This window comes from Aplidium turbinatum, chromosome 3 (genome assembly GCF_918807975.1).
Source record: "Aplidium turbinatum chromosome 3, kaAplTurb1.1, whole genome shotgun sequence".
Taxonomy (NCBI): Eukaryota; Metazoa; Chordata; class Ascidiacea; order Aplousobranchia; family Polyclinidae; genus Aplidium; species Aplidium turbinatum.
Genome location: NC_137474.1, coordinates 41667115 through 41680728, shown reverse-complemented (window position 1 = coordinate 41680728; position 13614 = coordinate 41667115). Strand labels below are relative to the sequence as shown.

Below are 13614 nucleotides of genomic sequence, written 5' to 3'. Positions count from 1 at the left end.
CGACGAAAGCTTTATCAATAAATTATTCAAGTTTTCAAACATGACTGAGTTCACTTTTAGTTATATAAGTCAAATAATAACTACACGAAACATCAGTAAAAAATATACCGTAGCCTATATTCAAGCGGGTGGTAGGCTTGAGTGAAGAGTAACTTAGTTTTCCGTCAAAACCCCAACTAGGTTTGCCAAAGCTGAGCTGATACAATCTGCAGACTTTACTAGGAATAGCACCTAAATGAATGGGCGCCACAGTGCTCCGCACCTAAATATCCTGACGCCACAGTGTGCACGCCTATTTGACGGCGCCTAACTGTCTGCGTCTAAAAGACGTGGACCCAAAAAAAGAGATATTTTTTAACAAGTTAAAGTTACCAGGGTATCAAAGCTAATGTACCAGCTTATAACTTCCAAGTTTTGTGGTACGCTGCATATACAGTAGAGTGTGCTAGTTTCATTCAGTGTATGTTTTTTTAGCTCCTTTATCCCTTAAGTTAGTTATTTTTGTGTGGGATATACGATTGTGTTGATCAGTAACTGTTGTGTTGTCATGAGTAAAATAGTGCTCCTAAGTGGATTTCATGCTAAAATATTTTTCAGTATTGTTTACGTTGGTCCTGAAATGTTGTAAAGTGGGATGTTTTAGTCCCACTCTACAGTACCGTCCTACTTTTGTTCTGCTAGCTTGCAAAGCAGGTTTTAATTTGATAAGAACCAATTTAGTGATCTTTTCAGCAACTCATAAATTCAATCAGTTAATTGTATTCTTATTTTCATAACAGGCTTTTGTTATAAATTAATAAGCACCAATATGAGCAAGCTCATTGCAAAAATACCTGGTTGGACTCAGTCCAGTGTCAAGTTTATCACCCCAAGGGCGCAACAGTTTTGGAAATATGCGAAGGTCGAACTGCGTCCACCAACTCCAAATGAAGTTAGCCAAGCTGTTCCAATGGCACAAAAAGCAATTGGAGACATTGCCTCGGGAAAAATTACTCAACTGACCGTACGAGATGCATTTCAAACAACATTAGTTGCTACTGAAGTTTTAATGTGGTTCTTTGTTGGCGAAATAATTGGAAGAAGGAGTATCGTTGGCTACAATGTGTAGACTGGATTTGATGGACGATTCGAAATTTCGTTACAACTTACATTATCTACCACACTGGTTTCATTTCACTACATAAGATTTATCTTGTGAAAAGTACATTAAAATATGGTTGTGTGTAAATATTCCAAGTTACAGAGTGGTTTTAGTGGTTAAACATGCATAACCAACTTAAACTGTTTTAATGCTCATAAACAAAACTGTTTAAATACTCATATTTACGCAGTTACAAACTGGAATTTCAAAAGTTTTTTGAATTTAGCACAATATTGATCAAATCACGTCTTGACGATTCAATAAAGGTATTTAATCCATTGCACTCGGACTGTATGACTGCAGCAATTTGAGAACTGGATGGCGAGTAAACTAAAGCTGAACAATCCGTATGCGAGCCGTTCAAACATCGTGTGATCCACTTTTTGCTTTCACTCTGTTACGATGCCTAGCAGGACGTGGTGTTGCGTAATGTGCTATGCGTAGATAGGCATTGCGTAATCTACAGAGTGGACTAAAAGTCCTTGGACCAACTTATAAACGATTTTTTAATAGAAAATCACAATAAGAGCTTACAATACTAGGAATAAATTTCTTTATTTTGCAATGCCGCCGCCCTTCACATGGATAACTCTCTCTATTCTTTGTCGGAAGTTTTCGACCGAGGCACTTAGCTCATCTTGGGGTATTTTGGCCCGTTCCCGCAGGAGTAATTACTTTAGACTTAGAGCATCAACAGTCAACACTTAGGTGAACAACTGAACAGGCTTTTGCCTCCAATATGATGGCGGCCCACACCATGACAGTTTTTGACGATGGTGATCTGTTCTCACAGAATCTTTAATATCTGCTGAAGACTTTGCATAAATTTTATCATTCTTATTATTGAACTAAGCTTGAATTGTGAAGAGTTTTTCGTCTAAAAAATGATCTCTTGCCATACCTGCCTTCAGTTTCTTGAGAAGAATCTATAGGCCTACTCTTTCAAGTCTCTTTTGAAGAAGTGTAAGGAACTGCCGTTTTCTCATCTTGTACGGAGACAACTGAAGACCCTTTTCCACAATAGTTCTCATTGAAGTGTTGCTCACATTCATGTCTTTGGCGATTTGACAGATGAATCTGTTGGGTTTCTCCTCACCCTTTCTCGGTTAGCCTTAACCACTTTCTTTGTTCGAGCAGTGCGAGGTCTTGCTCTCCTAGGACGATCTTCAAATATACCAAGTCCCTTACATCTATTCACAACATGGTAAAGGATGGATTTGGAAACTTTTAAGAGCTTAATGATCTCAGAGTTGGTTTTTCCGCGCAGTGGAGCTGAATAATGGCTTCTCTTTGGCTCATTTTAGACCTTACAATTAATGATTACAATTAGACCTAAATTTTAGAAAGTTTAGCAAGATATTTAGTACGGTACCGTATAATAAAAGGCATATAAGTGACATTCAATATGTTTAATCATCAATTGAAAAAAGTCCAAGGACTTTCTGTTCCCCATGTATGGTGCGTAGGTGAAATTAGACTTGTAACTTGAAATATTACATTTAGTTGTAACTGCTGTAAAACAAGTTGTCTGCAAAGGAAAAAAAGCTAAGTTGTGTGCTATTCCAGCACTTTACCATATGTGACATGCGATTTTGTTTACCCAACCTGAGTTCTAGAAATCATTACAAACACAGTACATCCCATACATTAAACATAACTTCTGTTTGACGTAATTCAATGTAATTTATTTACAGAACCATGGTAACCACCTTGACTCCGCTGCAGAAATAAATCTGGGTTAATGAAATGCGTGTTCTCTAATTTTAGCCGCAGTTTTTTTTTTTTTTCCCGTTATTGTGTAAGAGCTACGTTTAATAAGTTTAGCTGTTTATCTGCTAATAAATTTCATACAAATATTACCCTAAAAGTGTTTCCAGAAAGCGCTATAATCCAATATTTGAGTGTAATTTTGCAAAAAATTTCCGGGGGGGCATGCCCCCGGACCCCCCCTACAATACGTGTGCCTTCGGCACGCTCTAACCCCCCACCAGTTTGATTGCTTCCTTTGCTCAACCCACCAGGATACGCTAATGCACATCAGGTGCATCTTAGCCTAAATCAAACACTTTGGGAACGTTCAAATATGTAACGCCTGCGAGGGGGAGGGGGGGTTTATGCAAAGCGTTACGTTAGCGTCACATCGGGGGGGAGGGGGTTCAAGCAAAACATTACGTAACGCTTTCGAGTACGAAGTGGTATTTTTTTGTGCTGAATTCGTAGTGAAAAAGCGTTACATGGGGGAGGGGGGGGATTGAAAAAAGCGTTACGTTGGCGTTACATGGGGGAGGGGGGGTCAAAAATTCGGAAAAAAAGCGTTACGTAATATTTGAACGTTCCCTTTGTCGTTCTCTTCCATTCATCAAATATTTGCCCCCTCCCAATTTTTTTTTTCTGGCTACGTCACTGCATATCATGAGTCAGAAAATTATTCAGTTTAGCAAGCGATGGCCAAGCAAGTCCGGTTCCAGGTGAAAATTTCATTTGCTGGCTTGGCGGTAGCTGAAATGTAGGACCACTTGATGAGTTGTCGCATGCCGAGTGGTCTGACGACCTTTTCTACTAGGGCAGGGGTTCTTAACCTTTTTTGTCTCGTTTACCCCTTGCCGAATGAAAAAAGTAAAATTTACCTCCACCGTTTTGTTGGCCCCTTGTGATGTCCGTGTCCAGATGTCGAGGTCAGTAATCTCGTTGCGACTTCTACTGACTTTCCAATCATCAAATGTTGGAAAATTTGCATAAATTCCTTTTTGAACTCTTCTACTCCACAGATATAATTATGTCTGAAAGCCCTGAATTTTATCATGTACATCTATAATGGTATCGCTTTTTCCTTGCATTTGCATATTGAACTGGTTCAAACTTAAAAAAATGTCTGTCAAGTAAGCCAATGTATCAATAAATTTGTTGTCGCCAAAGTGCTTACTCAACGGGGATTTGCGTTCTCGAAGAAAAATCTCGATTTCACCTGTAGTTCGAAAACTCCAGACAAAACAAGATCCCCAGAGAGCCGTCAAACTTCGGTGTGATAAAGGAGAACAGAGTGTTCTGATCCCATCTGATCACAAGCCACTTTGAAAAGACGATGATTAAGAGCACATGCCCTGATAAAATTCACACATTTAACCATATGCTTCAATACTGCTTTAAAATATTCTGGAAGGGTTTTACTTGCCAGTGCATGTCGATGAAGGGCACAGTGAGTAGAAATGATGTTAGGTGCGCGTTTTTTCACCAGAGTTGTAAAGCCAGACTTAGCACCGAGCATAGAAGGGGCACCGTCTGTGCAAAGTGAACCCACATAATTCCAGGATATATTATTTTGTTGAAAGAAATTATCTATTTTTTCCAGAACCATAACCGCTTTGGTAGTCGTCTCTAAACTTTCGCACATCAAGAATTCCTTTTTCAACTCACCAGCATGCACATATCGACAGTAAATCAACAAATATGCACAGTTCGACAAGTCAGTTGACTCGTCTAGCTGAAGACTAATTCTTGCCTTACTAGCTCAAATTTCTTCTTTGTGGTCGAAGTCCTAATTAAGTTGTGTACAGTGAAAATGTAGCACACATACGCTGCTGAAATGAAACTGGTAGTCTACTTCCGTGGAGATAAAAGAGACGAAAACTTACAATAAGCATAAATTTGAATCAAAATCGAGTGCAACACTACCAGTTTTTTAATAACTGAAAAAAATGAAGTTAATTTAATGCCTTAGTTTATGATTCAGTGAATTTACCCCCTCAGTAGGTGAAATTTACCCCCAGTTAAGAAACCCTGTACTAGGGTATGGCAATCGTGCATTCAAGTAAGGCTTGAAAGTAGAGGATTTTGCGTAACGATATTCAAGAAACATAGGTTTTTCCGCTGAACACCGATTGAAAATCACTAAGCGCACACACCGAGAGTCGAACCAGCACCACTTGATTTTGAAATGTCTTCATTTATGAAGGCGCTTAACCAACTGAGCTATCTTACTATTTTATGTCCAACTTTTTAATAAAAATACTGTTTTATTATTATTTTTTCAATACAGTTACAAACTACTGCGTAACACGACAAGGTTTGTTGTGCAATGTATTTCCAACAGCAGTCTCAGGCAAAACGTTGGATTATATTATTTTTATCCGCGGGGTGTCAAAACGAGCAATTTTTGAGAAGCTAAAAGTGTTAATAGATTTTACATCTTTTGGCTGTATACCAACTGGGAACACTTATAGTTCCAAAACAAAATTCGCAGCAGCTTAAATTTTATGGCTATCATCTAAAAAGAAGAATTTAAAGGTCTCTTAATTCCTATGTGGATTGTTTTCTTGGATGCGAACTCGTAGCACTGTGACATGTTGCATAATTATGTTTTTAGTAGTAGCCTAAATTTGTACTGATAGGCTCAAGCCCAACTGTACAAGTACTATGCAAATAACGTAGAAATACTTTATATATGTTTTCTTGCTGAATGTTGCAGACGACTTGAATGTGACTCATGAGACCAAGAACAGGTGAATTATGTCGATGGCAAGCAGTTTAAAGCCGTCCGCCCCGATAGCTCAATTGGTTAGCGCGTGACTTCGTGAACGAAAAGGCTTCAAGATCAAGCGGCGCTGATTCGACTCTAGGGGTGTGTGCTTGAGCAACACACGTTAAGGACTGCTCTCCATTCAGCGCATCTAGTGAATGGAATAATTCCCCGCCAACAACAATTCAACAATCGGAATTTTCACTCTGTCAATCTCGGTAAACGACCCTGCGTCAAGAGCCTTTACAAGTATGGCAAACTACCAGGAATAACCTATCAAGGCTTTGTCAGTCCGAGGATAAAGATTCAAAACCAACCAACTTTTCGAAATTTGTTTATTCCTATCGGAGCGAAGTAAAATTCTCCCACACTCATGTTCACTGTCATAAAATAATAATAATCGTATTTTTATTTGCGCCCATTGCGATAACATACAGTAGCCTACACTGCGATCACAGATGCGATACGACAGGAAGCAGCGAAGTGACATATAACTTAGTCTTCGAAATCAGCTGCTCCCCTTATTTTGACATGCCATTAAGTGTCTTTGCCGAGACACAGCCGCCTGCTCTGGAGCGGTAAAATACCTGTAACGCAGCGTGTTGCGGCCGTGCTACATCCTTGCAGTGAGTAATTTATTTCGGTCTTGAGCGCATTTTAGCGCTTGCGTTTTGTCGCTTCTACCTTTTTCTAGACCCTTGCTGTGGCATGTAGGCTACGCCTATTAGGCCTATTAGCGTATCCATTTTAATTGTCAAAAAGACAAAACTGAAACAGCGCTTCAGTGGCCTTCAAATTAAAAAAAGCTTTGTTTCCTCGCATCTGTGGGCTTGAGACCATGTGGGCTATCTACACTACAGTAGTCTGAAGCAAAGAGTGTTCTTTCAAGGGCTTTTGGATTCATAAATACATTATTTTAATACAAAAGTCATCAAGAACGAAAAAAAAACAGATAATAAAGCGTCTTCAATAAATAAAAACAGAATAAAAATCACAAGACAACGTAAAAATATTGTGTGAACAACTCTATCGACCAAATGAATATACTTGACAGTGAACGACAACACTCGGCGGTCTGCATATTTTGACTTTCTGACGTCTCAATAATATTTGGTCTAGTTATTGATCTGAGGCCGTCGATGCCTGGTTCAGGCAAGGCAATTGAAGAAGAAGATGACGTCTCAATAACTGAGGTCAAGGGTCAGGAGATGTTCACTATGCGAAGATGTTGTGACTCAATAAAACTTTTCCACATTTGAATGTATGACGACAGAAGAAGCAAAGATCTGAAACGCAAAAATTGCTACATTTATGTTCTGCTGTAGGTAGTTCAGTTGTTTTTATTTCTGATCATCATATTTCTGACCAGCATACTCACTGATTATGGGAATGTGTATTGTCGAACTAAGAAAGCTTCTTTGAGAGCTTAATCCTGACAGGTTCGCGTAAGTTATAGGCTACTGATAGACTTGAGGCTTTGAACAAATGGCGAAGGCTAACAATACTTTAAAAAACAAAAGGCCACTTATTTTTTGGTCCATAGCAAAAATGATTTGAGTCTCAGACATTTTAGATAAGTGCTATCAAGGCTATTGTTAGTGATTTAAAAAAACAAAACTTGGTTGCCAATACCTTTAATTCAAGACAAAATAAGTAAGAAACAAAAAGCTTGTTTTATTGGTTATATCTATAAAAAAAGCAATATGCTACTTACGGGCATACTTCTTCTTTCTGGCGCACTTTTTAATCTTGTACACTCCTTTCTTGTTCTTACGACAGGCTCGTTTGCACAGTCGCTACAAAATAGTTAAAAAACTGATTAGGCTAAATCGAAAAGGAAACTAGGCTACTATATAAATATTATGATATCAACTTTTATTATTTATACAATTTGAAATTCCGAATACTTTGTTTTGTCGGAAAAGTTTTATCCAGATTTCTTTTTGAAAGAAGTATAAGCTAATGGTGATTTAAATCGAAAACCAAATTGCACACAAAAAATTTTCTCATTTTTTAAAACAGGCTTACCTTTGCAGCAGCTATATTGGCATCTCTACTTGTCTTTTTGCTACTTTTGGCAACCGTAGTCATGAGTTCAGAAATCGTCTCCCCCGCACGTTTGGAGCGCCTCAAAACATCTACTTCGGAACTTTCAGAAATCGAAGCTGAAAGTAAAAATAAAGCATTGATTTGCTAATACGAATAATGCAGCCATAAAAATATTAACTTTTTGCAATCATTTGTTGTGATTTTTATCACCCAAATTTACACACGCAATTGCTAATGCAGTTGGCTATGGCAGTTTAGTATTTCCAAATCGTTTTGTACTAGTTGTTTAATTTCTTTGTAACTATCAAAGCGAAAAAAATACTTTTTAGAGCATAATTGGCATAAAGAAAAAGGTAGAAGCGACAAAACGAAAACATTACGACACGCTGAAATCAAAAATAATATACTAAGTAAAAATGTGTAGCTTGCTAATAAAGCCTATGATGCAGGTAGAGTTTTTGCACCGCATGTTTTCGTTGGAAAGTTCTCAATTCTTCACTTAGAAAAATTCACACAAACGGTGAAAGAATTTATTACTAAATTATATCTATATTATATTATATATTATTTATAAATTATATATATTATATATATTATATATATTATATATATATATTATATATATTATATATATATATATTTATAAATTATATTATATATTATTTATTTCTATATTTCTAAAATCCTATTTTGCCAGATTGAATTTGCATTCGCCTCTGCAAGTTGACAAGAAACTAGAAATCTTTAGTCAAACTAACGACTTACCGGAGTAAGCTTGAACGGCCATTGTACAGACCAGAGCAGATAGTACAAAAACAATCTTCATAATTCTTTTTGATGGCAAACGATTTTGCTTGATTTGTTGCAAGCAGATGATGTTTCTTTCTGTTTTCAATACTTTTTGTATTTAAACAACGTTGATATGACTTCTGCAGGCTAATGCTTTTCCTTTTATACTTTTCCAAACTCTCGATTTTCTTTTTTCTTTCTTCGTTGTTGACGTAATTCTAATACATGACGCAATTTCTTGCAGACGGCTATTGATGAACTATGATCATGGGATCCATTGATCAACAGCCTATTCAAAATCGTGTCGTTAATTTTAGATTTTAGCGCATTGAGTTTGCGCAAAAAACGCAGCATTCTTGCAGCTATGATGAACTGTTTTGAAGACTCACAAAACGTCAGCTAGATTGCATTGTGAAGGTATAGAATGTGGAAAGTTTCCCCAAAATCGATTTTAACAAAATGTTTGAGAAGGTGAAAAAATATTGCATGAATGATATCATAGCTATTGGAGAAAATTTGCAAAAAAATGCAATAACAACAACCAAGGAAGTTGCATCACAGATAAAAATTCAAACACGTATAGTAGCACTTTGCATGGATGGTGTATTTTATTGCAAACTTGTCAATAAATTTCTATGGTCCGTTACCGTTTACCAACGTTATTTAGTGTTTTCATTTTTAATGTGTATATACAGGGTCCTTGAGAGGGTAATTTGGGTCCGGTACCAATGGGATACTCGGGCCCCAAATGAAGACAATTCTAAGAAAAACGTTCTGTATCCAAAGAATACGTTGTGGTTTCTTTAAGTTTCCTGGCTTCTTGGAAAGATTTGGGTTCCCTAAAATCATCCCCGGTCCAAAAGTACCCCTTAGACCCCCCTGTCAACACTACTGTTAGTATCCAAAGAATACGTTGTGGTTTCTTTAAGTTCCGGGCCTCTTGGAAAGATTTCGGGTCTCTGTATATCTTTATTTCTAGGTCTTCCAAAGCATCATGTAAAGAGCAGGCTAAGCTTTAATCGCTTTTGATTTTACAAAAATTGTGTCATTGCATTAACACGGTAGGCTATTAGCATAATTGTGTTGCTTGATGAATGTGTGCACTTCACATACGGTAGAATATTGCAAAATATACTGTACCTTATTTGTCAGAATAAGCTACTTTTTTAATTGACTATTTTTTTCTGGTGCTAATCCAACTTACAAAAAATAGTTTTTAACATTGCTTCAACGACTGGCAACGTAAAAAAGGAACTTTGTAGCTAGAAAATTTTGAGAAAAAGTTGTTATTTTGGTTTGTATTGCGTAACGAATAATACGAAAAACGATTGCTTTCATCAAGTAGGTTTTCATCAAGCTGTCAACAGCAAATTTGTTTGCAATTTGTACAAAAGTACCTTTTATAAAATCACCATCTCAACAGCGCATGAGGGAAATTTAACGGAATACCTTTGAGGGAACTTACAATAGACTTTACGACTATTTGTCTCTGTTTCAAGCCTTGCTGAAACCTGTGCAATCTTTAAAGAAGACCAATAAACAAATGATCCTAAAATAACTATTGATACTGTTTACTTCCTCATTGTTTCTTAATCATCTCGACTAGAAACTGACAAAAGACACTTTCTTTCATTGTATCTGGAATGCTGCACGTTTGAATGTCCAAATACGGAGTTTGTTAGCTGGTGTAGCCTCTTGGCCCAAATTGGTGGGTTTATTTTGGCTAAGCGTCGAAAGACAATCGAAACTGACTATTCTCAAATGCAGCAAGGCCAGCCAAGTTGCTTAGTGGTGTGTCGGCGTTTTCACGCTGAAGTACGCGTGCTTGGAACAAGGACATAGCCACGGGAAGGGGCTTAAGGGGCAATGATCCACCCAAATTTTTGTCTTGCCCCCAGAAAAAGATATGTTTTAATACCATGGTACGTGGCCTAGGCCACGGATGGTATTACAACGTTTTAATACTTCTTCTTCTTCAATTGCCTTGCCTGAACCAGGCATCGACGGCCTCAGATGAATAATTAGACCAAATGTTCCTATTATATGTTGCATGGATGATTGTTTCTGTTTTGTCGTTAAATTGTTCCAGATGTGTTTGTCTTTGTCTGCCAGGTGCCCGCTTTCCAAAAATTTTACCAGTTAAAGAGAGATGCTCCAGTTTTTGCTTTCTTATTACATGGCCGAGAAATTTATATTGTCTGGTTTTCATACTTTTTAACAGAGTTCTGGTTTGGTTCACTTGGTGTAGAATTTCTTTGTTTGTTTTCTTTGCCAGCCATGAAATGCGTTGCATTCTACGGAAACACCACATTTCAAAAGCATTAATCTTTTCTGCCATTTTTGTTGAAATATTCCAGGTTTCAGAGTTGTAATGAAAAACAGGATAAATATAGCATTTTAAAACTCTAGATCTTGTTTTGAAAGAGATATTTTTATTGCAAAGAATTGGTTTCATTTGTTGAAAGCTTGCTTTTGCTTGGGCTGTTCTTTAATACTAAGTTATATTAATTCAAATTGAATGACGTTTGCTTCTCTTAACAGTTGTAAGTGCTCGAGATAAATTGTAGTGATATGTAAGCTGCACCCCGAGTGCTATAGGCGAGTGGAATAAGTCAGTTGGGTCACCCGTATACGTTCAACGAAAGGAAAAGTAGGCTACTGCACCTGAAAATAGTTTGAAAATCCCCAGTACCTAAATGTTTGTATTCGTTGCTAGTTCTATTAGACATGGGTTAGATTGCAGGTCAAAACCATATTCTGCAAAAATTTCCTGTTTTTTTTTTCGGGTAAAGCATTAGATAACCTACAAACGTTCACATATATTGTAAATTTTGTTGTTTCGAAAAATCCATAGCCTACTTATTGCAGCATTACTCAACTTCATTATTATCTGTTACAATGATTTTTAGGTCAATTTGAAGTTTCGAAATGCTTTCAAGAAAGTTGGCCATGTATAGTCATACAATAATTCGGCAAAAATTGGCTCATACAAAACTGAGTCTTAAATTGTAAAAAATAAGCGATGTTGTTGCTAAAGCAGAAAATTGTTGATGACGTCACAAAAGGTGCATCTGAGGAGATTGTTTCGATGTGGAAAAAATATGGTTTAATAAAAGCCATTATAGTGATACAATATTCCATTTTAAAGACAAAATACGAGCACAAAGGCTAAATTTTTGCAATTTAGGAGCTTTTAAAATAGAGATGACTCTATGAGTTTGTATAGTCTTTAGCAGTTTAGCTGCTTCCTACTATTTGTTATGTTGCATCTTCTACTGCGCTATTACAAAACAAAACAAAATTCTGAGCACAAGAAAGTTACTTAGGCTTCACTTCCTTAAACAAAACCCATCCTTGTAATCTGTTACACCCTTAGCGGTAATCACATAAACATATAGCCTGTGTTATCTACCGGTATTATTATTATCAAATTATCTGTGTTATCTACTAGTATTATGATAATGTTGTTAATTTTTGGTGTTGTGTTTAAATGTTTGGGTGGCAGCTGACTTTGGTGATCTTTTGGTCTTTCGCTGCTATCCTTGTTGTGCGAATTATTTGTGTTTATTGTGTTTTGTTTATTTGCCAACCAAAAAAATAAACTGAACCGACAAAGCCGGTTGGTAGGCTGCGCATTTTTAAGGGACAGACTCGATATGGTTTGAAGAGTAGGCTACTGGGATCTCACGGTTTTCGCTAAATGAGAATTGAAAAATCTTTTGAATCAAAACAATTAAGAAATTGAATACTGAACGAAAATATCAACATACACATCTGTCTTATCCACATCTTTCTGTCTTTGACCATTGAATGTAACGAATGACCGTGTGATGTCAAAATATTACAATCTGACCCAGCATTAATTGTGCTACCATTCTACTTTAGTGTTCCGTTTGCAAAGCGATGTAACGTGATTCCTTTTCAAAAGCTGAACTCACAAAAAGTGCTGCCGAAAAACATGTCGTAATTGTTACGAAATGATTCCCAAGCAAATTTTATTAAGGGAAATTCCGTTTCAAAGAATTTGTGCTGAGTGATGTTCGATGATACTCTTTAAGGAAGTTGTACGAACCATTGCATTGCCGCAGTTGCGTTTAAGAAGCTTTCACTTTCTCAAAAACTGATTGCTACCGAAACTGCGATTGTTTAGTTTCATTTTCTTTTTGTGAGTATTTTTACATTAGTTGCAACAATCGTAGGCTGCATTTTTGGCAGAATTGCTAAATTTTTGTTTTCATTCCAAGTTGCGAATTCAATCGAAAGAGCAAAGCAATCTTCTGGCATGTAGTTGTTTAGTTTCAATTTTGTAAGTGGTATAAGGCTATATAGCCATAAGAAGTAAATAAAATCAGCCAGGTTCGGCAACTTGTATAATAATTTACTGATAAAGCGTTTATCACCTCAAACGCATTCATATTGTCAAACCTGCCTACATCGACCACATCTGGACCAAGCCAATTGATTTTTCTTAAACCGATGGTCTGACTATGGATTGTTATTCGTGTGTCGTTATTGCGTCACAGAGGCCTTGTGACATCAGATACTTCATTGTTACGTCACAGGTTGGTGAAATCGTAGTATCTGAGCCTTGGCTGGGCGACAAAGTAACTTAGTAGACGTAGCAGATGAACACGGATGAACACTTTTCTAAAATGGATTATTCTTACTAGAGACCTAGAAGAAGTTTTTGGCAAAAAATCATGGTTTAATAGGCTGAAAATATGGACCCGACCATCATATGACAATTCCAACAAGCCCAAATTTATGCTTCTCGACCGTCGTTTACCCCCTTGAACATGCTCCTTGAAGATGACCACTAAGTGATTACGGATATTTACATCCAGTGTCGCCATATAAAATAACATAATCACTTTTAAACCTTTTCAGTCTTACAAAATTAATTACTTTGTAGATAAAAAGAGCTTTCTTTTATTAACTGAGGTATAAAAGTATTAAAATTCAAAGAAAATGAAGGGGTGTACCAGCAAACATCTGTAGGATTGTCCCATGATACTAGAGAAGAATCCACAGAGGATAGAAACTGATCTGAATGAATTAACAAGTGAATTGTTGGTCTTTTGTTGTCGTGAAGAATTTAAAAAAATATTCAAGATCCCAA

The 13614-nt window shown here is 36.8% G+C and overlaps 2 protein-coding genes across 2 annotated transcripts; one reads left to right on the top strand and one right to left on the bottom strand.

Annotated features, from left to right (window-relative positions):
* Positions 1–783: 783 nt before the first annotated feature.
* Positions 784–1424, top strand: LOC145766883 (ATP synthase F(0) complex subunit g, mitochondrial-like). The gene has a single exon (XM_082578583.1). It carries the CDS (start codon positions 809–811, stop codon positions 1106–1108), a length of 300 nt encoding a protein of 99 aa, XP_082434709.1. The 5' UTR covers positions 784–808; the 3' UTR covers positions 1109–1424.
* Positions 1425–6546: 5122 nt separating this feature from the next.
* LOC145767536 (uncharacterized) lies at positions 6547–8604 on the bottom strand. The gene is made up of 4 exons (XM_082579378.1): positions 8472–8604; positions 7686–7822; positions 7372–7453; positions 6547–6943 (listed from the first exon to the last, which is right to left on the bottom strand). Exons 1-4 carry the CDS (start codon positions 8530–8532, stop codon positions 6873–6875), a joined length of 351 nt encoding a protein of 116 aa, XP_082435504.1. The 5' UTR covers positions 8533–8604; the 3' UTR covers positions 6547–6872.
* Positions 8605–13614: the final 5010 nt, after the last annotated feature.